The 22,266-nt window shown below is 34.1% G+C and overlaps 2 protein-coding genes and 1 non-coding gene across 5 annotated transcripts in view; all 3 read right to left on the reverse strand.

Annotated features, from left to right (window-relative positions):
* Window positions 1–1,394: 1,394 nt before the first annotated feature.
* The window catches only part of COBLL1 (cordon-bleu WH2 repeat protein like 1), a 158,183-nt gene continuing 137,311 nt past the window's right edge, over window positions 1,395–22,266 (reverse strand). For all 3 annotated transcript variants that reach the window (XM_054549409.2, XM_009237785.3, XM_063712837.1), the window contains 7 exons: window positions 21,144–21,297; window positions 20,630–20,704; window positions 16,987–17,221; window positions 15,876–15,970; window positions 10,856–12,399; window positions 8,802–8,978; window positions 1,395–2,600 (listed from right to left, as the gene is read on the reverse strand). In XM_054549409.2, coding sequence (XP_054405384.1) covers window positions 2,514–2,600; window positions 8,802–8,978; window positions 10,856–12,399; window positions 15,876–15,970; window positions 16,987–17,221; window positions 20,630–20,704; window positions 21,144–21,297 — 2,367 coding nt within the window. In that variant the 3' untranslated portion in view covers window positions 1,395–2,513. The remainder of the gene's footprint in view (window positions 2,601–8,801; window positions 8,979–10,855; window positions 12,400–15,875; window positions 15,971–16,986; window positions 17,222–20,629; window positions 20,705–21,143; window positions 21,298–22,266) is intronic.
* LOC112132300 (large ribosomal subunit protein uL16-like) lies at window positions 3,806–4,649 on the reverse strand. The gene has a single exon (XM_054549410.2). It carries the CDS (start codon window positions 4,215–4,217, stop codon window positions 3,834–3,836), a length of 384 nt encoding a protein of 127 aa, XP_054405385.1. The 5' UTR covers window positions 4,218–4,649; the 3' UTR covers window positions 3,806–3,833.
* Window positions 4,225–4,359, reverse strand: LOC112132468 (small nucleolar RNA SNORA70). The gene has a single exon (XR_002914234.1). It is a non-coding gene; the product is annotated as a small nucleolar RNA SNORA70 (small nucleolar RNA).

Below are 22,266 nucleotides of genomic sequence, written 5' to 3' on the forward strand. Positions count from 1 at the left end.
GGCAGCTTTTCAGAACATACATGTATTAATGGTTTATATACATAGCCCCCTAAATCCTATGTGACCTTTAAAACATTATTTTATTATAATTATTAACTACAAGTATACTAGAATCTAGAATATAATAAGCACTTGTTTTCAAACAGCAGTTTATAAAATACTACAAACACAATTGATGCCTCTTATAAATCTCAATTCAGTCTTTCTTGGTTCCCACAGGTAATCACCAGCAAAATTTTTTTTACATATATAGCCATAATTTATAGTATCATTTTTTATATTTATACTTTACATAACTAATTTTGTAAAACATGCCTTGTCCCACCACTCTTGTCACTTGTTTTTGAGATGTATTCATGCTGACACACATAGCTCTAGCTTGTTCATTTTGACTGTTGTGTGGAAGTCCATCTATGAATATATACATTACCAAAGCTGAGCACGGGTGAGGACCCCTTTCTGCTGTTTTACACAAGGCTGCCGTGAACATTTTTGCAGATGTCTCCTTATGCATGTGCATAAGTACTTATTTAAGGTAACACGGTAAGGAATCTTTAATTTTACTAGACATTGCAGAACTGGTAGTTATGCCAGTGTATTTTCCCACCAACAGTTACAGTTCCCACTGTTTGATGTTCCTCACAACACTTGCTATTTTGAAACTTATGTTTTTGCTAATTTGATGTAGTACCTTTCCATGTTTTTAACTTGTATTTCCCTGATTATCAGTGAAGAGCATTTTTTTTCCATGTTTGTTGGCCTTTTGAATTTCCTCTTGTAAGAATAATGTGCTAATATTTTGATTAGGTAGACTTATCATGAGTTGTAGGAACTTTTATATCTTCATAAATTAAGCCTTTCTTATATATTAATATATTGAAAACATCTTACATGTCGCTTGTCTTTAAGTTTTCAATCCAACTCAAAATATATGAAGGTTTAAATTAGGGATCCAAATTTATATTTTTATAAGTTGATAATTATGCCAACACAATTTTTTAAAAAAAATTCACTCCTTTCTCTACTTGCTTATAACAACATAACTTAAGTATCTATATATGAGGGTCTCTCCAACTGATTCAAGGAAAACAGTATCAACATTTAGCATTTAAGATGGCCATGCCATGTATCAGGAACTATGCTAAACATTTTACATACTTAGACCATGCATTTTGGAGTCAGAATGCCAGGGCTTAAATGTACACTAGGGATCCCTGATAAATGGTAAATCTTACAAATTTCTTGTTTGTTCACTGGCTAATAGAAATGTATGCATCAGGTAAGGGAAATAAATATGCTGGTTGACACAAACTATATATTTTAAAAAGCACCCCAAATATACAACTTGCTTTTATTAAATTGAAAAAAAAATCCCCAAGAGGCAGATATCCCAGTAGTTTTAGTAAAAACAAATTTAATATCATCTTGTTTGAACAAAGCTTTCAGAATAAGTGAGCAATTAAATTCTTAAAGTAGGGACAGAACACCAACAGGCTCTAGACTCCAGAAGAGCTGTAAGCTGACAAATTGGCATTGTTTTGCTTAACAGTTTTAGCTTCAATGTAAATATATATTATTACTTAGAATATTAGCATCTGAACTATATAATGACTATTTTATCATTTTACTTGAATTAAAACCAGAATTTCTGGAACTTCCAAATAGTCTTTAAAGTTTTTCAATATAAACATAAACTAACCCCTATTCCTCTCTACATATCAAATGTGAAATAACTGTCACAATATATCAGCATTTTCACAGATTTTTAAGGCTTCTGGCACATAAAATGTGTAATTTCTGTGTGACAATGTCATAATTATATACAGAAAATATTTAAAATTCTTGTAGAATTTAAGTTCTAAAGATTAAAAAAACAAGAGTTCCATGTTAATAAAATATTAAAATACTATGAGCTTCCCATAAAATTGACAGTGATTTGTAATTACATAAAGAATACACAAGGCAAGTCTTTCACACTAAGTGATTCATCATTGAAAATAATTATTGAACTGAATATACTTATTTGGTATCACTAGTTTTCTAAATCATTCTTTCAGCCCAAAGCAGGCTTTCATATAACTTATAAACATTTCCAATTGCAACACTGAGGCAGCAAATGTCATATCTATGTTTGTCCTAGTTGTATGTCATACAAATATAAGTCTACGAATCTTACACTTTTGTCTAAGTCACCATTGTAGAGAATGTGCTGGTAAATGAAATCAATACAAAGGGATTATTTTTCATTTGTAAAAAGTGAAAATCATTTACACCTTGTTTTAAAGTTCTAAAGCAGCATATTCAACTCTTAAGGCAAAAAAAAGATCAAAAAATTACTATAAATTATAAATTCTGGTAACTTTTCTTCTGGCATTAAAAGCCACAGCACAAATTCTAATACTTTAAAAGATAATATATTAGTGTACATCTGAATATACATTTGCCAAAATGTTCCATTAGTATGAAGTTGGTCTGAAGTGGAAGTGAAGTGCAGTGGTGTGGCAGGGTAACATTTAACGGCCGTCCCGGGCATCAGGGGACATGGAATGGCTGAGTCTTGACCTTCCATTCACAGATATTGTATTTGATGGAATGGTAACCTAAGAGAAAGAAACACACTTTGCATCCATCAATTTAAAATGGGACAGCTGTCTAATTTTCAATTTTCAACAGTTACCACATTTTAACTTCTGCTTAATTGTAAATGATAAGTATTTATTATTCAATAAATTATAATCAAGAATAAATGTTCATTCTACCATAAAATTTAAAAAGAGAGGGTTGTTATTTTCACAACAAATAAGTTAAATAATCCATTAACACATCTTAATCTGTACAGAATTACCAAATCAACACAAAAGACAAGAGCACAAACAGACTGCAAGCCAAGCTGTTAAAGAGCATTTTTAGCTAGATTAATTCTGTAATTCTGGCTCCCCAAAACTGCCTCTGAGAATGTAGAAAGATAAAGTGAATTCCACAAAGCAATGAATTTTACAAATTTTGTACTGATGGTATAAATTAACATGAAATCCCCCTCCCAATGGCCCCCTATTTATTCAAAACAAAAAAACTAGCCCTTGGTTTTAAAAATGCTTTCATATGAAGGATTTAAAAATTAAAATCTGTGACTGTTAAGCCAAATGACTGCAGACTGAAAAGGAGCTTTTTTTTTCCCTAGTAAGTAAACTCCTAAGTTTCAAAATTCTATGGCAAAGTCTTCTATTCACAAACTATAAGTGAATAAAAACACTAAAACAAGAATTTTCTACATAGTGTGAAATTCCAGCTTTTGAAAAATGTAAAGTCATCTGTATTCTGAATAGTAAGTATCTATATTTTGAAACATCATACTTGCAATATAATGAAGATATTTTAAGACAGTTTAGATTATAATTTGACTAATTTAGATTCATAACCAAACACTATCATTTTCTCACAAGAAGACAACTGGAGTACAAATGGCCACAGATTTTCCTATTATCTGAGTAAATTGGTTAAAAAGAAAATGAAATTGGCAAATTTAGTTTGGACTTGGCTTCCTTGTGCTTTGCTTTTTGCCTTTTACTAAATAAAGACTGGCCATCTAAACTAATGAGTTTTCTCGATTGTCTGATGAATCCAGGATGGAGCAGAGTGATTGATGCTACACACCTAAAAGAAAATGGTAAGAAGAAGAGTCACCACCAGCAGAAGGGAAAACTCATCTGCACTCTCTTTAGTATGCCTGTGAGATTTCTTTCCAAGTATAGCCCACAAATGACAGGTAATGACTTTCTTTCTTTCTTTTTTTTTTTTTTTTTTGGAGAGGAGGTAGAATTTATTGGTGAGTATTAAGAGGGGGCAGCACAGTGGAAGCCCTCATGAGTGCAGGGCCCGGCACTTGTCCAGAGGGCCACGATGGGGATGTGCTTGACCCCACAGCCATCTGGGATGAGCCACTTCTCAGCCACCATGTCTTCAAATTCATCGACATTGAATTTGGTGAAGCCCCATTTCTTTGAGAAGTGGATCATCTGGCAGCCAGAGAACTTGAACTTGGCCGTGTGCAGGGCCTCAGTCACATGCTCCTTGTTCTGCAGCTTGGTGCGGATGGATATGGTAACTTGGCCAATGTGACCCCTGGCCACAGTGCCCTGGGGCTTTCCAAAGGCACCTCGCATGCCTGTTCGGAGCCTACCTTGGGGTAGTGCAAGGTCAGAGACATGAACATACATCTGAAAGGCCTACTATCAAGGTCCCTTAGAGCAACCTATACAGGAAACAGGCTGCATACACCACCAAGGAAGCTGCTGTTTGCAGCCATTGCACACTGGGCCCCCATAAGGAAAGGAAATCAGTACACTTAATTGACTGCAGAGGTGATGACTTCCATTGTGGAACCTTGGTCCTAAATGTTTCTGTGTACAGGATAATTATTTTGTAATTCTTGCCAAAATTGCAGTTCTCATAATTCTTTGTGAAGGAGAAAATTTGTTTTAGGAATTTAGAAAACATCTTGATGGCTCTAAACGTCTCCATGTAAAAGATGCTCATTGTACCATCATATACAGAATCCACTTAAATGTCCACAAATAATGAACAAATAAGCTATGTCACATTCATAAAGTCAAATACTATGTAATCTTTAAAAGAATAGTATATGTGTATATATAAACAATTTAAAAATGCTTCAAAGAGACATTTGTTTATGAATGGATTTGCAGAGGATTCCATTTTGTAAATTAAATACGTTTACATACTACAAAAGTGGGCTAGAAGCTTACAGAGCAACCTATCAAGAATGGTTATTTTTGAAGAGAAATGACATCTTCTTTATTATTTAAAAACTTGTTTACTAAACTTTTAAACACAAGAAGCCATCAACAGAATACTAGTTTATGCATTCTGAGGGCAGAGATCTTATTGATTTTAATGCCGGTTTATACCTACTTCATATCAATATTTTAGTGCCTGGGACAGTGTAGTGCTCAACAAATATTTCTTAAATGGAATATGGTAACTTTTTACAAACATTCATAAACAGAAAAGAAGGTATCACTTGAATGTTTTTGAATGAGGAACATATTACACTTATAATACAGATACTTAAAAAAACAACATTTAAGAATTTACTGATGTGAATATCTACTAGTTGATTGTCTACTCTTGAAGTTTAAAGCATTTTTAGGAATTTCACATGGCTTTCTTTTTTCCATAAGGAATGTAACTATAAAAATTTCTATCATTTACATTTACTTTAAAAACGTAGAAATTGCTGCCAACCTGAAACTCTTTGGTTGTTCAAATTTAAACTAAGGAAATATGAATTAAAAAAACTAATTAAATAAACAAAACAAGCCAGCAAGATTCTGTGTGACTTACTCAGTTTTTTCCTTCCCTCCACCTTCTGTTGAACCAAAGATAAATCTTACATTTGAAAAACACTTAATACATACTGATAAATATCAAAATATCATTCACTATTTTCAGACCTTACTTGTAATAGGGTAATAACTTGATTTTTAGTAAATCAGAGACCACCAAGTACTGAAAGCCAAAGTTGTTCTCATGTCAACACAGGCCAAGGGTAATGAATTAATCTGTCTTACTCTTTGTAAATAATTTGCTGATTCATAAACCTTAACATCACACAATTTATAACATACTGAGCTCGATTTATTAATGCTTTACTTGAAGAAAAGACTAATCTCTGTGACTACATGGGGGTTGAGTAGGGGTAAGGTATGCAAAAAATCCCTTCTGAAACATGAAAAAAAACCATGGCATATTTATGACTACATTTACACTAGAGCAATCAACTAGATAATTGTTCTATTGTGAACCAACCATTATAATGAAGGTTAATTGCCTGCGTATGAACCAGAGCCATAAGACAAGTGGGTACCTGGAGTTAAATTGATCATTTGGGTGCCAAGATATAGAGAAACACAGAGCCAACTTTCTGATGAACAATCTAAATCTACTATCAAAATCACTGGAGATTTTATTTGGCAATATAATTGTTGTTCTATAAAAGAAATGTCAGAATTTAAAAGAAACTAGAAGAAATCTTCAGTACAGAACAGAAACATATGACTTAAGCAAAGATCACAAGAAATTAAGAGCCTGCCTGTGCCCATTTTTACTTCCTTTTGCAATTTTTTGAAATAGAATATATGTATAGAAAAATTCACTAAATGTAAATACGCAGCCCAGTGAAAAACAAATGTGCATACAATGCACCACTCATGTCAAGAGAAAACATACCTCCAAGTTCCCTATTAATCTTCTTTTAAAATTGTGGTATTTTCTTCAGCATAGATTTTAGCCTTATTTTGAATATTTTTATTGCATTACAATAAATAACATTTATCTGGATTACTTAGCTTTTTGATTCCCCCTTAAATTGTGTGCATGGCCTACATCAATAAGCCCTCACCAACCCCTCTTTTTTCCCTCTGGAAGTAAGCGCTATCATAAGTTTTGTAATTACTTCCTTGCTTTTAAAAATAACTGCCGCTTATGCATGCATCACTAAATAATGTAAATTATTTTTGTATGCTGTCAAACTTTATGCATATATATCTGTGTATTTTTGTGCACATTGTTGCATTTTACTATATTTTGTCCATTTGATGGCTATATGACAGTCCATTCTTTGAATATACTGCTATTAATTCTACTAATTGGATATTAGGGTTATATTTATTTGGAGTTTTTACAAATAATATTCCATGAACATTCTTATGTGTGAGAGTCCTGGTACACAATAACAACATTTTTAGGGTATGTAACTAGAAGTGAAAAATGCTGGTGATGAAGTTTGTATATTGTGAACTTTACTAGATACTATGTCTATTTTTAGTGAAATGAGATGGATTATAGATGAGATTTTTATTTTAAAAAAATTAGAATCTGGCACTATACTCAGAGCTATCAATAAGGTTCCGCTGAAAGAAAATTTTAGATTCAATAGAACCTAATTAGTTTTAAACAGGAAACAATTATAGGATAATCATTTATTGCCCGCTTTTTATGTTGATTCATATTCAGCTCATTCTAGAAGCAATGAGAGTTTTCTGTGTGAAAGGACTGCCAAGTCAGGGCCCATAACACACCAAGTATATAGCTGCTGGCCTGTATAATTCTGTTGGCCTAAAAGGCATTTCCAACTTAATGCAGTTTTCTGCAATTAGTTCATTGAAACTGATGAATATCTTCACTGACCTAGTATAAAGGCATCGCAATCAGTTTCTGTGTAGTAACTTGGTTCTCCCATGGGCCTGATATACTAATGTATCTCAGGACCAGGCTGTGAATGCACAGAAGACAGAGGCTTCATTTTATTCATTTTTGTATTCTCAGTATCTAGTACAATATTTGTTACTTATGTGCTTTAAAAATGCTTGCCAAATTTATTGAACTGAGAAACCAGTAGTGCTTGGTTTGAAACTCATCCTTAATTTACAAGATCAGAAAAAGAAAACTTTTCGTGAGGATGTGTAATTTATTAACATGGGCATTTATCCTCCTCTAAAAATATAAATTTGTCATGACCGATGAAAAACCAATTTCAATATTAAAAGCTATACCAAATTGTTATGCTGCCTGGCACCTAAAATCAGACTCTACAAATAATTTACAAAATTCAAATCGAATCCACTGTAGTATTCCCTCCTGTTTCCTCCACTCCTGACAGCACCCAGTATTCTGCCTTGTCTCCATGTTTGCCCAGACAGGGTGCCAAGTCCTCTGGGAGGAATGGCTGTCACTCATACCTCCTCACATACACACCAAGGAAGTTGGCTTATGCAGTCAAGTTTGGCCAATGTTGATATGGCTGAAAGGCCCGGAAAGCCTTTCCCCATTTCTTTTCCTATCTTTGTAGCATTCCTGTTCCTTTGCAGATTTAATTTCTGTTGAGCTCAATGTTTTGCTCAACAAGTCTCTTACTATTCTCTAAATGGCTTTTAAAATGATCACAGAAGGAATTCACAAAATGAAATGCCTAGAGAGTTAATGGAATAATAAGTACTTTCCTCGTCTTAGATGCGGAGGTGCTTCCAACCAGGAGAATTAAGGGGAGAAGACAACAGAGGTTTAGGGAGAGGACTCCCTCTGGGGAGTCTAAGTGCTGATGCCTTGTTCAAAGCTTCACCACATCTTCTTCTCAGCGGATGAAGGGACCCCAAGGAGGAAATTCACCTGAAAAGAATTCCCTGTGACACTTGGGTGTTTTTCCTGAGAAAAAGCAGACTTCCTCTTTTTTTCTTCTTCTACCCCACAGTAAGGAGGAGCTAGATAACTTTGGCAGGACATTACTAAGATTTGAATTTCTGCATTATCTATCATCTACATTCTCTAGATATTCTGCACTTTTTTTTGGTTTAACCTATAAAACTCTTCCCTAAGCCTCACATATGGTAGTAACTAATCATGGCAAGAGCTATGACTAAAAACTTGTAGGTTCCTATCACTAATGTCCCTTTTTTGGAACAGGAAGGTATTTTCCAAAGAGCCTTTCTCGAGGTGCTAACATAATCTCTTAAAATCAGAGTCCAGGGTATTCTCTATATAGTTATGTAAGAATGAACATAATTCATGTTCTGCACCTGGCCCACGTTGTGGAAAATAGACCTGACATATTTTTCAAGTACGTGTAAGACTCTGGAACTCTTTCAGCTTATACTTCAAAGACATAGAAGAGTAACTTTGGGAACCCTATTTAGATTTACGTGCTAGAAAATTTTTTCCCTAAGTATTAGTTTGACAATGGTGACAATAAACCCACTGTCACCCATCTGATAAAGAAGACTTACCCTTTTCAATTTGGCAGCAGCCTCTCCTGAACGGATTGCAGTCAGCAAACTCTGTCGCATCTGTTCTGGGTCAGAGCTTTGGAATGTTAAAGAACTTTGTCTCATAACAGTGAATGATGGGCAATCAGTTGGAGTTGGTATTTGGGAATTCTGTTCATTATGTGCAGAGTTATTTTCCTACAAAAATAAATGTGAAATATTTATATGAATGCCAAGAAAAGAATGGGCCATTTTTTGCAAAACATTTTCATCATCAATAGTTCTTTAACAATCACATTTGCCACACTGGTGTTTCAGACACAGCTCTGTTTCCTCACCCACTGAATTATCTCTGCTGCCAGGGCTAAGCTGGAAGGTGAGGGCATTATTTTCTCTTGAACTCAGGAAGCCAAAGAAGAAAAGTGGTACCACTCTTTGCTTCATAAATACAGTGGTAATTTTATTGTTCTTGAGTTAAATACTGCTGACTTCACCAATACACAGAACTGGTTAGAAAAGCCAAATTAAGATTTTAAAAAATACTACAAATTAAAAAATGACTCATTTTCATGGTTTCAACATACCAGGATATGAAATTACTATTTTTAAATGAGCAAAACAGTCAAATAGACAATGTCATATTTGTTGAATCTAATATATCTTCTAATAAAGGAATACTAATTACTATGCTACACTTAATAGCTTATTTTGTGTTTCTGGAAGTCACATGGACTAAGTGCTAACCATGTTTTATTTTTTGCCATGAGAATCAATATATAAAAATTAGGAACTTCCAAACTGAAGACTAAAAAATTTAATTACGCGTCTCAGGAAGGAATATTTAGTAACTGATGTAAGTGGCATATGTTATCAAGTAATCTTAAATGTCTTTTTCAAACTGCCAAATACGTATCTTTACCAAAAAATGAGCCAAACAGGGCTCAGGCAATGACTTAAAAGCTTTATTATCTAACCAAGCTTCCATTGTTTAGGAATGGTATTCTATTCCAAGAAAAATCACAGGCTTTGTGCTCAAGTAAAGAATTAATCTTTGTATCATACTTCTATTCCTGATGCTATATCAAAGTAATAAACATAAATGTAAAATACATGAAAAATATTAAGATAAATGTTGTTATACAGTTATGGAAAAATATTTACTTGGCAATATGGTTAACATTCTTTTGCTCTAGGAATGTTTGAAAAAGTAATATTAAATACTTCTGGAACTGTCACACAAATATGAACGTATTCTTTAAACACTATCAGAGTAAGAGTACACAAAGTATTTCTTTAAAATTGCATGAGGATTATCATAAATCATGCTGAGAATTTCATCTTCTCCTTTGACTCTATTATCTGAAGCTAGCAAAATACAACATTTAGTTGACCAAACACTAAGTCAACAACACTCCTTTTTGGTAAATATTTAAGATTAGATAGTGGTTAGATAACAGTTTGGTCAACATACATATTCTAGCTGAAAGTTGACACTGAATTAACAAAATGGGGAATTAAGAAAATTACATTTTAAAATTCTGCTTTCAATGTATTTATATGTGAAAATGTACAATATATGCAAGCTGAAGTTGAGTGTATATGATGGAAATCACATAGCTGAGAGATGCTCAGTTATTTTGTCTAGTGTCTCATACTGTTATTTTTCCATTTCATTAAGACCATTTCCTTTACTATTACATAGTAATGTAAAATTGGAGAATAAACCAGAAGATTTAGACAAGTTAAAAAAAAATTAAGATAACACAGGAAAATAGAACCATAAACTAGTAAATATATCATACAAATGATATAAGCAAAGAAACTTTAAAACATTTGCTAATGACACAATTATATAATGATGACCTTACAGTAATACCTAAACAAGTTATATAAGTTGTAATTGCGAGCAAATAATCAGATTTTATGTATTACCACTCTCTTCACTACAATAGCTTAATTTCAGATTAATATGAGTTCAGAGTTAAGTAGCACACAAACATATCAACATGTTTGTTAACCCCCATTAAACCATGTCATTAAATTTGAATACTTATTTTTAAAAAGGCTACAGTTACCTTATCAGACACACCAAGTTGTGGGATGTCCACAAATTTATTTACAGAATGAGTCTTCCCTTCTTCTGTGTTGGCTGGAGGTTGGACGGATGCACTGGCACTAGGTGACTCGGTGCGCTCTTTACTGAAAGACTGTGACCTTTTCACTACAGCAAGAGCAAACGGTGAAGGACCAGAATTTGAGTATGGTCGTGGGGCTCCAAAAGTTTTCAAAGTCTTCAGATTTTGTGTGGATACCTGACTAGCAGGAATTGTCGCAGGTTTCAGAGCTATGGGAGGAGGGGAGGCTTCAGCAGGAGCCTGACCGATGACATCATCATCAGTTTTTTCAACAAGGGGTTGTGGAACAGAGTGAGGCGTTTTACTTAAGGGTGAAAGAGTCTGCTCCAGAGAAGGCAGCATATCCCTTTCTGCCTCTTTATTTGTCAGTTCTTTTGGAGCAGGAATAGGGGCAGCATGGACACTCTTGGCAGCTGCAGATGTCACATAGTGACCCGATACTCTCTTCTGCATCTGCAAAAAAAATGAGCTGGGTTTGGCCTGGGGATTTGAAGCCCGAGATTTAAATTTTGATTCCAAAATATTGTTTATGTCTTCCAAATTTGGTGCAAAAGGAGCTGTGCCAGTGTCTCTTGTCATTTTGGGAGTAGGTTTCAGAGGACTAACCATGGCACCATCAGGTGAGCTCACAGAACTGTGCACTTGATGCTCTGTTCTCAGGTTAGGCTTCGGTTTAAGGTTTGGCAGTGGCCCTTTTGGGCTTTCAGAAATAGCAGAATCTTCTGTTTGGATGGCAGTTTCTTTCACATTCTCATGAGTGTGCTTTTTCCCTAAAGCATGCATGTCCTGATCATCTTTATACTCTATGGTTTCTGATTGCCAGTCTTTCGATATTTCCAAGGATTTGGGAGGCACTATTTTATAAGTAGTCATGCCAATTTTGGGTATATACTCTCGTGTAATTTCATTTGAAGGTTTTGGCTTGGGATTGTAGTCCTGTCTATAAAGTGGGTAATTCTTTAGGTAAGAAGCAGCTGAATTTTTGTCAATCCTATCTATAGGAGGCAAAAGATCATCATTATCATGTGCACAAATTGGATCTTTTACGGTAAGTGGATCTTCTGAATGTATAATTAGGGTGCCTTGACTCCTGAATTCCCCTGAGGTATCTACAGAATCCTGTGAACTTAAGGATGAGTGTTGAGTTGATATGTTGTTATTTGAAGTTTGCACACTTTCTTCAACTTTGGAGTCAGACAAATTATGATCTTGGTGTTTCCCATCAAAACTGTTACAAGAAGGGGTTGTCTGAATTGCTGCATCTTGCATTTTTGTCTTTTCTGCACTGGGTTGATTCAGTTTTTGATCTGGTACTGATGAAGCTGCTAGATTGTTTTCCTTGTAACTTATAGCAGTATCAGTTTCATGTGCCTGAGAGTTTGATGGTCTCTCAACTTCTATATCAATGTTGTTATTTTTGGCAACACCTCCTACACTGATTTCTGTTTTCTTCATTCCATTTTTCATATTGTCTTCTGTGTTCTCTGGAAAGACAATTATTTCATTTTGAACTACTGAGAAAAAAAAATCATCAAGTTAAATATATGAAAAAAGTAGAAAACCTCAAGTTTTTAATGCCTACTTTTTCCAACCTGAAATAGTTTGGTTTGAATTCTACAGAAAATTTTCAACTCACTGACTATATAAAGGTAGGTAGTAGCATACAGAGAAAATAGTACGTGCTTTGGATTCATACAGACTGAAGTTTGGAATCCCTGGCTTAACTAGTGTGGCCACAACATGTTAATTAACCCCTTTGAGCCTCAGTTTGCTCAGACATAAAAAGGTGAAAATATTTATATTATATATGTATCATTTAGATAGCATGCTCATTAGTATATTGACCAGAATAAACACTCCATAGAAGGTAAATAAAAATAAGTTTTTACTTCTTAGAAGATGTCATTCAGTCATTGTTCATGACAAAAAATAGAAGTTGACAAATTCAAAAACTGTATTTTTCCTCTATTTTGACTGTCTTTTCTATAGCCCCTAGCATATTTAAATTTTCATACCTAACATTAAAAGGAAAAGAATCCCAGCAAATGCAGTTTTAATGAAGGCCTTAACAGAAAAGATTAAGATTTACAGTAAAAACAGAATCTCAGTTAATTGTCTTGTTAACTAGGTATCTTTGCTGAAGGCTGTTAGAGGACTTTATTTTTAGTTATAACATGGGTGATTTCAATGACATGAAATCAGTCTTAATGGTTTTGATTTTTCTCTGTTGGAAATAGGCATCCTTATTCTACAGTCAGAGTCAAAATCAAAGTAGAGAATAACCTTCCTCTCCCTTGCACTACTTTTCCTCTTGATTCTAATTCAGACCTCCTGAAAACAAAACTCATTTGGCAGTGTCTGGGTTAAGAGAGCGAAAGCTTCCAGTCAACAACATGACGGCAAAGCACTGGCAGGAGGCATGTGGAAGGAAACAGGCTTTGGAGTCTGCACCATGTGCCCAGTACTGAATTAAGTCATTCCTCTGCTCCTCTATTCAAATGCCCTGAAGAATCATGCTTCCTGCACGATCACTATGCTTATCTTCAAAACCCTAGTGGCCTTCTCACATATGGCAGTGGTTTGCACAGCACAAGTTAAATGTGAGCCTTGGGGGTCAAACTGTGAAATTATGTCAAGTTATTTCTCTATAGTTTTATCATTACCCACTTTTACCTGTAAGGATGAGATGAAGTACACTGCCTAAAATGTAATAAGCTATATTATATAGTTACTCTCCTAAATAAAGAAAAAAAGATATGCATGCAGAAAAATATCATGTTAGGTAAATTTGTATACAATTTAAAAACATATCTTCACATTTTTAAACTCTGCCTGATTGCACAGTTACTCATCTACCTAGGTGAATTCTTTTCTCAATGACCAATTATTATTAACTATTTTGATTTACAAAATTAAGGACCCATGCTCTTAGGAACCATAGAAGAGGCACATTTCTGCCTCTGCTCTCAATTTACGTGGTTCATAAGTATTTTTCAATGTTCATACGAAAAACAATATTTTGAACACTGTTATAAGCATGGAAGAATTTAAGAAACAATCTCTGGCAGCAGGAAATGAGTCTAAATGTATTTCCTTCTTTCTTTCTTATTTCTAATTTTCCACTGAATATATGTATTTCCCAGAAATATTTTCCAAAAGAAAGTAAATCAATGTAAACATATATTTTAAATTGAATCCCCTTTTAAAAACCCTAATTTATTGGTTTTAGAATTATAAGTCTCTGTTTTTCATATTTTTGGTAGGTTACACCTACTTTACCATTGTCTAACTCTGAATTTCTTCTCAACATTTCATGATTATTTCCAGTGATTGGCAGTCCTGGAAACCCAGAATCCATCCTCATATACAACTGACAATGATGTTAACCAAGTGTTTATAAATGGCTAGATCATTTTCCAAGAATGGCCAGTAGAGGGAGAAGGTATCTTTTATACTATAGTGACCCTCTACTCAAAAGTGACACTGACATTGACAAACTTACAAGAAGGTGATTTTGATAAGGGTAGGTAAAAACGAAAACAGAATAAAACTACTTTAAGAATAATAGACATTATTTACTTTAAAAAACAACTAGAGTTGACAAAGGTCATAGCAAAACAAACCATATGCAAATCAAAATACTACGTAAATGTACTTGTGACTCTGGCACTAACCTGACAACAAAAATCTTAACAAAAATGATTCAACTTGACTATTGTTTTAAAGAGAAAGAAGCAGCTTTTAAATCATAATTTCTCAATAGGAATGCTATTGCCATCACAGTACATGCTGTGAAAAACTGACTCAAGTGGAAAAGAATGAAAAAATTATTTGCTTTTAGACCTTCTCAGTATGATATCTCACAATGGTATTGAATGTGGGAGAAAATGAATCAGTAGCATACATATTCAAGTTAACGAACACATACCACACACATACAATTTTATATATATATATATAATTATATATATAAGTATGACATTGCAATTATCTATGTCTTATTCAAATATGAATACTACATCCCTAAGTTTTCTAAATATCTTAACCTAGTTTTCTAGATTAACATAATAGATTGGACTATGAGAATTCATAAGCCACTTCCTTCTTAACCCCTTAAAACACCATTGTGTATTTTTTGAATTTTCTATTTGCATAGGATTGTTTTTCTGAAATTCAATACTAAGTACATATTTTATGAGTATCTCAGGATTCTGCTAGGTGCCATGAGTAGTGCAAAGTATCAAATGTCATTTATCTGATCTAAGACTGCCTAATTCAGTTAAGGAATCATAAATATAGAAGCACAAAACTTCTAATAATCAAGTAAAAAAAAGATATGATTTGGATAAAAATTGAATGGGTAAAATAGATGAAAAATTGTCTTTCAGGCAAAGACAACATGAATATATGCCTTATGATATAGAAATGAGCAAATGACATCATGAGAAAAAATAAGTTGTGCTAATATGAGGATGGGAACTGGGAAACAGTGGTAAATAAGGTTATATTATTAGATGATTTGGGCCTTGAAAAATCCGGCAGAAAAGTTTCATCCAAGGAAGTTAGATGGAAAAAAAGAGAAACAGATCGCAAATAGATACAAAGAGGAAACATTTTTAAGATCCAAAGTCTAAATTAGATAATTTCTATGTTTTAACAACAAAAGTAGTACGCATGGTAGTGAAGGGCACACTCTAGAGCAATATTGCCCCAGTTTAAATCCTAGGTTCACCACTTACTGTAGTAGTTGTGAGACCTCAGGTGAGTTATCTAATATCTCTGTGGCACAATCATCTGTAAAATGGAACTAAAAATAATAGTACCCATAATATCCATAAATGAGGTAGGTATTAAGTGAGTTACAGGAGATTAAATGAGTTAATACATATAAAGTGTTAAGAATTGTCCTTGGCACATAATAAAAGTAAGAAAGTGTTGGCTATTAATTTATATAACTCACCATTCTCTTGGTTTGGGCCCAACGACTTCAAGTTTCTTATACTGTCAACTACCTTCTTTTCATCGCTTGTATCATATACTACACTTTGTGGTTCTCTGGAAGATATGACATTGTATGTTATATGTTGATACTACTGAAACACACACACACACACACACACACACACACAATGAGAAAACAGGCAATAATTTCCAAAGACAGATGGACTAAAATAATCATTTCTTTCTGCCAAACATCGGAAATTTAAAAGCAGAGAAAAAATATAACTGAGAAGAAATGTTGCTATGAAATATTAGCTTTCATGTGGTGGTCCCATTAAAAAGAAAGAAGCTTGGTAAAATAGACACTTTTCCAAAATAGTGGCTTTATTTTGTTATTATCAGTTATTTGCCTTTTAAAGAAAAAGGAAATTAAATGAAACAGTTTAGTTTTCATCTGGCAAGGTCAACTATATAAATCAGAATGTAGCCTGACCTCACTGATCTTTTTTCCCTTTGGTGATAGAATAGTTTAATAAAAAGACAATCTCATGCAAATTATAGTAAACCTCTGACATATATGGTTTATTTTGCTTGGTTGATTTCATCTTTATCCATGTTGTTGCATTTCAAACCTAAGTGGACTAGAATATAGCTGCCCATTTCTAGAATCAAGCGGAAAGTACATTCTCTGTTTCATAAAGTTGACTGCAAAGATAATACTCGTGATTTAACATCATACTCCAATATGCAGAATTGTTTTCATATACCAGTGAAAATCCACCAGGAATACTTGGTAAAAATTGAAAATTAAATATTACATATAGGTCACATAGGTAACAGGCAAAACACACATACAAATAAAAATTTTCATTTTTGAATCACACAAATAAACTATTTCTCATGGTTTATCTGACACAGGGATATTAGAATTGTCACATTCGATTTTCTTTGAATGTAATTACATGCAAGTAAGTACTTCATTAATAAACATTCTTATATAATGGTAAAAAGGATAAAGTCAAAACCAAAGGGCTGACTATATTTATGTTTAAAATATCAGATCTATATTTCAGAAGACTAGTATTAATTAAACTAACGGCCACCAACACTCCAGCACAGAGACTACTTACTGTCCATCTGTGCTTTTAGTTTCTTGTTTTTCTTCCATGGAGTTTTGTGAGAACTCTCCACTACCATTGCCAAGGGCTGAGTCAGGATCATTTTTCAGTGTATTTATTATATCAGTAGATACAAAAGGAATATCTTGTGACTTCGGAGAAATATTTTCAGCTTCAACTTTAGGCACTTCACTCAGTTCTTCCTTTTCATCTATCTCTTCAAGGCTATAATCAGAGCTTATTCCAGCTACAAAGAAATGCAGATATAATCCTAAATATTAATTTGTCTCATTCATCATATGCAATTCTGGCAAGGAAGGAATTTTGAAAAATAATAATTAGCTGGACTCTTTTAAATTCTGCCTCAAAAATAATAGTGAAGTTCTTTCTCCTGGTGAGTAGTCACGTTAACATAAAACCAGATTATCTCACTCATAATTCTCAAAACAATTTGCTATCACTCTAGGTTTTATTCATGGTAGAGACAAGAGGTTATTTAATCTCATAAACTTCAAGTTAAATATTTCATTTAAGAACTATCTTTCAATTGAATGGTTTTTACACTCATCCAGCAACTCAATAGTGCAAATTAAAGGCAAATTAATAATTTTAAAAGTGAAAATGAAAAGCACATGAGATTTTTGTATTGTCTACAAGGGCACTCATAAAATTTGACTCAATAGTTATTAGTACCAACTATACTTGAGAATTACCTGAGCCCCCTTTAAAAATACTGAGGCTCACACCCTACTCCACAAAATCAGAATCTCTGAAGGGTGGGGCAAGGGACTTTTAAGACTACTTAGATGATTCTACTATGCAACCTGAGTTAAAAGCCACTGACCTAGATGCTTAATTTTTGAAAATACAAATAGAACAAGTATTGGACAATGAAAATTAAGTTTTATTCCTATCCAGTTTGATTCTCAGAGGAAACTTGCTTTAACAGTTTTTCCTGTATGCCCTGAGAAAGTGTAATATACATACATAGGCTGATAACCATACTCACATGTTTCTTTTTGTTAGTTTATTTAATATAAATGGAAGCATACTGTAGCCACCTAGCTTTTTTCTCCACTTACAATATCTTAAATATCATCCATATTAATACATATGTTTACACATAAATATTTTCAATAGCTGTGGTTAACACATGGACCCTAAAACCTAAAGTATAATAATAATAAATTAAAAAAAATGTATTTTATCACCAACAACCAATAGCCAGCAGGGTAAAAGAGAAGGAGGCATCCTGAGCAGTTAATGTTCATGCTTATTGTCAAGATTAGCCATGGAAGTAAATGTAAGCCAAAGAGTGAGGTTCTGGATTTTTGCTAAATATAATTAAACATTTCCATATACACCATAGTATCTGAATGAAATTTAATTTTATCCCAAGGCTGGGGATGTGGCGGGGGGTGGGCAGAGTGGGGAGGTGGTATACCATCCAATTATAGTAATCAGCACATTCAGAAAATTTAATTTAAATTTTTAACATAATTCAATATTTAAAGTACTTAAAATATATTTTTAAAATTTTATCTCTAAGTATACAGACAGAAAAGTGTGCTATTTGTGCTCTTTGAGAAATAAACATGAGAAATTTTAATGGTATTTTTATCATTTATAAAAATAGATTACTCAATAAAAATATTTAAAAATTTAGGTTTAAGTGAATATTCAAATGTACATATTTTGGCAAATGATGCTTTATTATGATGTGAAATAGAAATAATGTGTCTACAATAGCATATTGTATCTATGTGTTAAGAATGTATTTATATAATTTGAAAACTCTGTATTGAGAAAAATGAAAGGCCATGATGGATTAGATACAAACGTGTTTTTTTATTTTTATTATAAGGTCTTGCTTTGTCACCCAGGCTGGAGTTCAGTGGCATGATCATAGCTCACTGCTGTCTCAAAATTCAGGGCTCAAGCAATCCTCCCACCTCAGCCTCATGAGTAACTGGGATTATAAGTGTGAGCCACCATGCCCAGCCTCCATTGTGTTTTCAAAGTGACCCCTCAGTATATATAAGCCAAATAGAAGAGAAGCTAAAATTCTTCAGAACCACTGATTTTATTTAACTAATCCACTCTGTTGTATTCATCTGTATGGTTGGGAAAAACAACAAACTCTAAACCCAGATAAAATTTCAAGTGAAAAAGGGGAAACTTCTCTTTCTTTATAAAATATGTTTACACAAGGTTTCAATAGCTCATGAAATTTACAATTGATGATATCTTAACCTGCCTGACACAAAGCACCAGCCAGGAAAGGCCTGACCACCTACATGTCAATGATGTTATGGCTGCCTCAGGTGTCCCAGGGCACTCAAAGACAGAGGTTTCCTCCATCAGTTTGGGCGCAGTGCACTGCTCCTGACTGGAGAGCCCAGGGTGAAAGGTTTCTGCCAAAGAAGTAGAATCTGTAGAAGTGGCACTTAGACAACAGAGTTAAGGCAAGCAGAGACCAAGAAGCATTTTGGAAGAAATCAGATTTGTTAGCTCACAATTATCCATGCATTAAACAAGAAGAGGTAAAAGGAAAAAAAAAAATGAAGAAAAACAGGTATGAAGCAAAGTTTGAATAGCATGCACTCCTTTTTATAATACTTCAGTGACTTTCAATTTCACTCAACAGTTGTAATTGTTATTATTCAATACATTTCCTTTGTGGAAAAAAATGGTGCCATTTATATTATTTATATTATTCTGAGTAAAAGCTGAGAAAAATCATTACTAGTTATCTGAGAGTAAGATTTAAAATCACAGAGGAGTGAAGAATTCTTACATATATATGCTAAAATTCCAAATTCTGAAATACCACTTAAAGATTAAAGATTCAAGAGTGTTGCTCCTAAATGTTTCCTGTATTTGGAATATAAATTATAAAAATCAGGTGAGTTATATTAAGCATTTTTTATACTTACAAAATTATCCCCATGATAAAGTCCAAGCATAATCATATTCTATTTTTGGTATGATATTACTAGTCTATCAGTCTATCACATTCATTGATGTCTAATAGTAACTCTAAAGATTAAAACATTTTTATCATACTTCTTAGAAAAGCTACTAAGTAGCTATTATTAAAAACACTGGAAAAGTATTAGTATGAATTATGTAACTTGCAATGGAATTTTGTTTGGAAATAATCCTCAAGGAGAGCCATATACTGCAACAGAAAACATCTTCATGACAACAAATTTTTACCATTAGAGTAGGGTAACTTGTATGTTGAGTTCATACCTAGAACAGTTGCATAAAGAAATTGTGCTTACGCTTTCCTGTAAGTTTTCTTCTGCACACACCAAGGTACATTCCTAATTTCGGTGTGTCATTACACTTGGGAAGGAGGTTAATAAATGTTAACCTGATACTGCATAAGGGAAAGCAGGAGACCACATAGAGAAAGTACTCAAGGACAATTCCAGAACTGAAATTTTGATCTCTGCCAGCTTCATACTCTAATTGGGTTGAGGGGCAGAGGGGTGGGGGCAAGAATTCATTTCATAATAAAAAATTGGGGAAATGAGACCAAAGAATCTGTATCTCTTTCATGTACAAAGCATCGCAAATGGATTCACTACTCAATTATCATTGAAGTCCTTTTTCAGTAATTACACCATGTAGAAAAAGGGTGTCATACCTGGGCTGGATAGCTCCTCTGGAGAGTTTGCTTCTGAAGCACTGTCTGGAAGAACTCCATCTACTGGCTGTAAGGCTAAAGGAAAGAAGCAACACAACTTATAAAGTCATATTCACAAATAAAACAATTCCTTAACAGTTTAACTTAGTTATTTTTATATAGTTCAGAAAGCAGTAAGCCTTGCTAGAAGCCATTTTACTATCTAGCTGTAAAACACTAAAATCCACTTAGACTCCCTTTTCTACATACAGCTAATCCTGAAATGGCAGCATCTTTCTGAATAAATTCACGGATTATGACATGCTCATCTTAGGATAATGGAGCTGTATAATTTTGACACTTTATTTGGTGATGTTTCAGATTTTTAAATGGCAGCAAAGTGAGACTAATCAAGATGTATTTAAAAAGCCTAAGTATTATTAAAAAAGCATAACTAACATACCCATATTTTTCCTACTGTCCATATTAAACAAAACACAATACAAATGTAATGTTAATGAAACAACCACATTACCAGTCACACGACTATTTTCATCACTTTGATGCGGGGGTATTTTGGAGGGTGGGGAAGGTGCTTTTCGCTTTGTCCTTCTCAAAGATGAATTCCCTGCAGACGTGCTGCTGAGCTGCAGTGAACCTGCCCTCATTCTTCCTGCTTCACAGGGACTCTGGAAAACAAAATGACCAAATACAATCCTACATTTAGAAATAAGTAGCAAACTTTAGGAAGACACTGAACTTTATGTCAAGCACAGGATATATCCAAATGGAACATAATAGTCATTCCTTAAAAACGTTTATGAAGCATCTGCCACATGCAGAAGCTGGGCTATGGGATAGATACGTAGAGAAAAATAAAATACGGCCTTTCTCAAGGAACTTGGGCTAGAATGGGAGACTGCCACACAAACAACTAACTGTAATGTAGAGGACTCATAAGTAACAGAGTTAAAAACTAACTTTTAAAGAAAAATCTGGAGACATTAAAAGGAAGGGATGAAAAAGGGAACATTATTTGTATAGTAGTATCTGGCTTGATTAAATCTACCTCTTTACAGCTGCAGTGTTTCAGTGAGGAACACTGCAAAAATCTATATGCCTACCTGAGGCAAGGTCCTTCAAGGTCACCTACTGCAAAGAGCTACTGCTCACACTCCTAGCCTGTGACTGTCAGCAGACCCTAAGACATCCTCCTTCAGCAGGGGTCAGTGCCTCCTGACCAAATGCCATGTCATCTTTGCTCTTTGCCTTTACCAAGAATGAATGAATGAATGACTAACTATTTAAAAGAGTTGTTCAGGTGGCTCACACCTGTAATCCCAGCACTTTGAAAGGCCAAGGTGGGCAGACCACCTGAGGTAAAGAGTTCGAGACCAGCCTGGCCAACGTAGTGAAAGCCCGTCTCCACTAAAAATAAAAAAATTAGCCAGGCATGGTGGCATATGCCTGTAATCCCAGCTACTCGGGAGGCTGAGGCAGGACAATCGCTTGAATCCCAGAGGCGGAGGTGGCAGTGAGCCAAGATTGCGCCATTGCACTCGAGCCTGGACGACAAGAGTGAAACTCCATCTCGAAAAAATAAATAAAAAATAAATAAAAGAGTTTTTTGCAGTTTGTGTCTCCAATTTCTCTTATCC

The sequence above is a fragment of the Pongo abelii genome, chromosome 11 (assembly GCF_028885655.2).
Source record: "Pongo abelii isolate AG06213 chromosome 11, NHGRI_mPonAbe1-v2.0_pri, whole genome shotgun sequence".
Lineage (NCBI taxonomy): Eukaryota > Metazoa > Chordata > Mammalia > Primates > Hominidae > Pongo > Pongo abelii.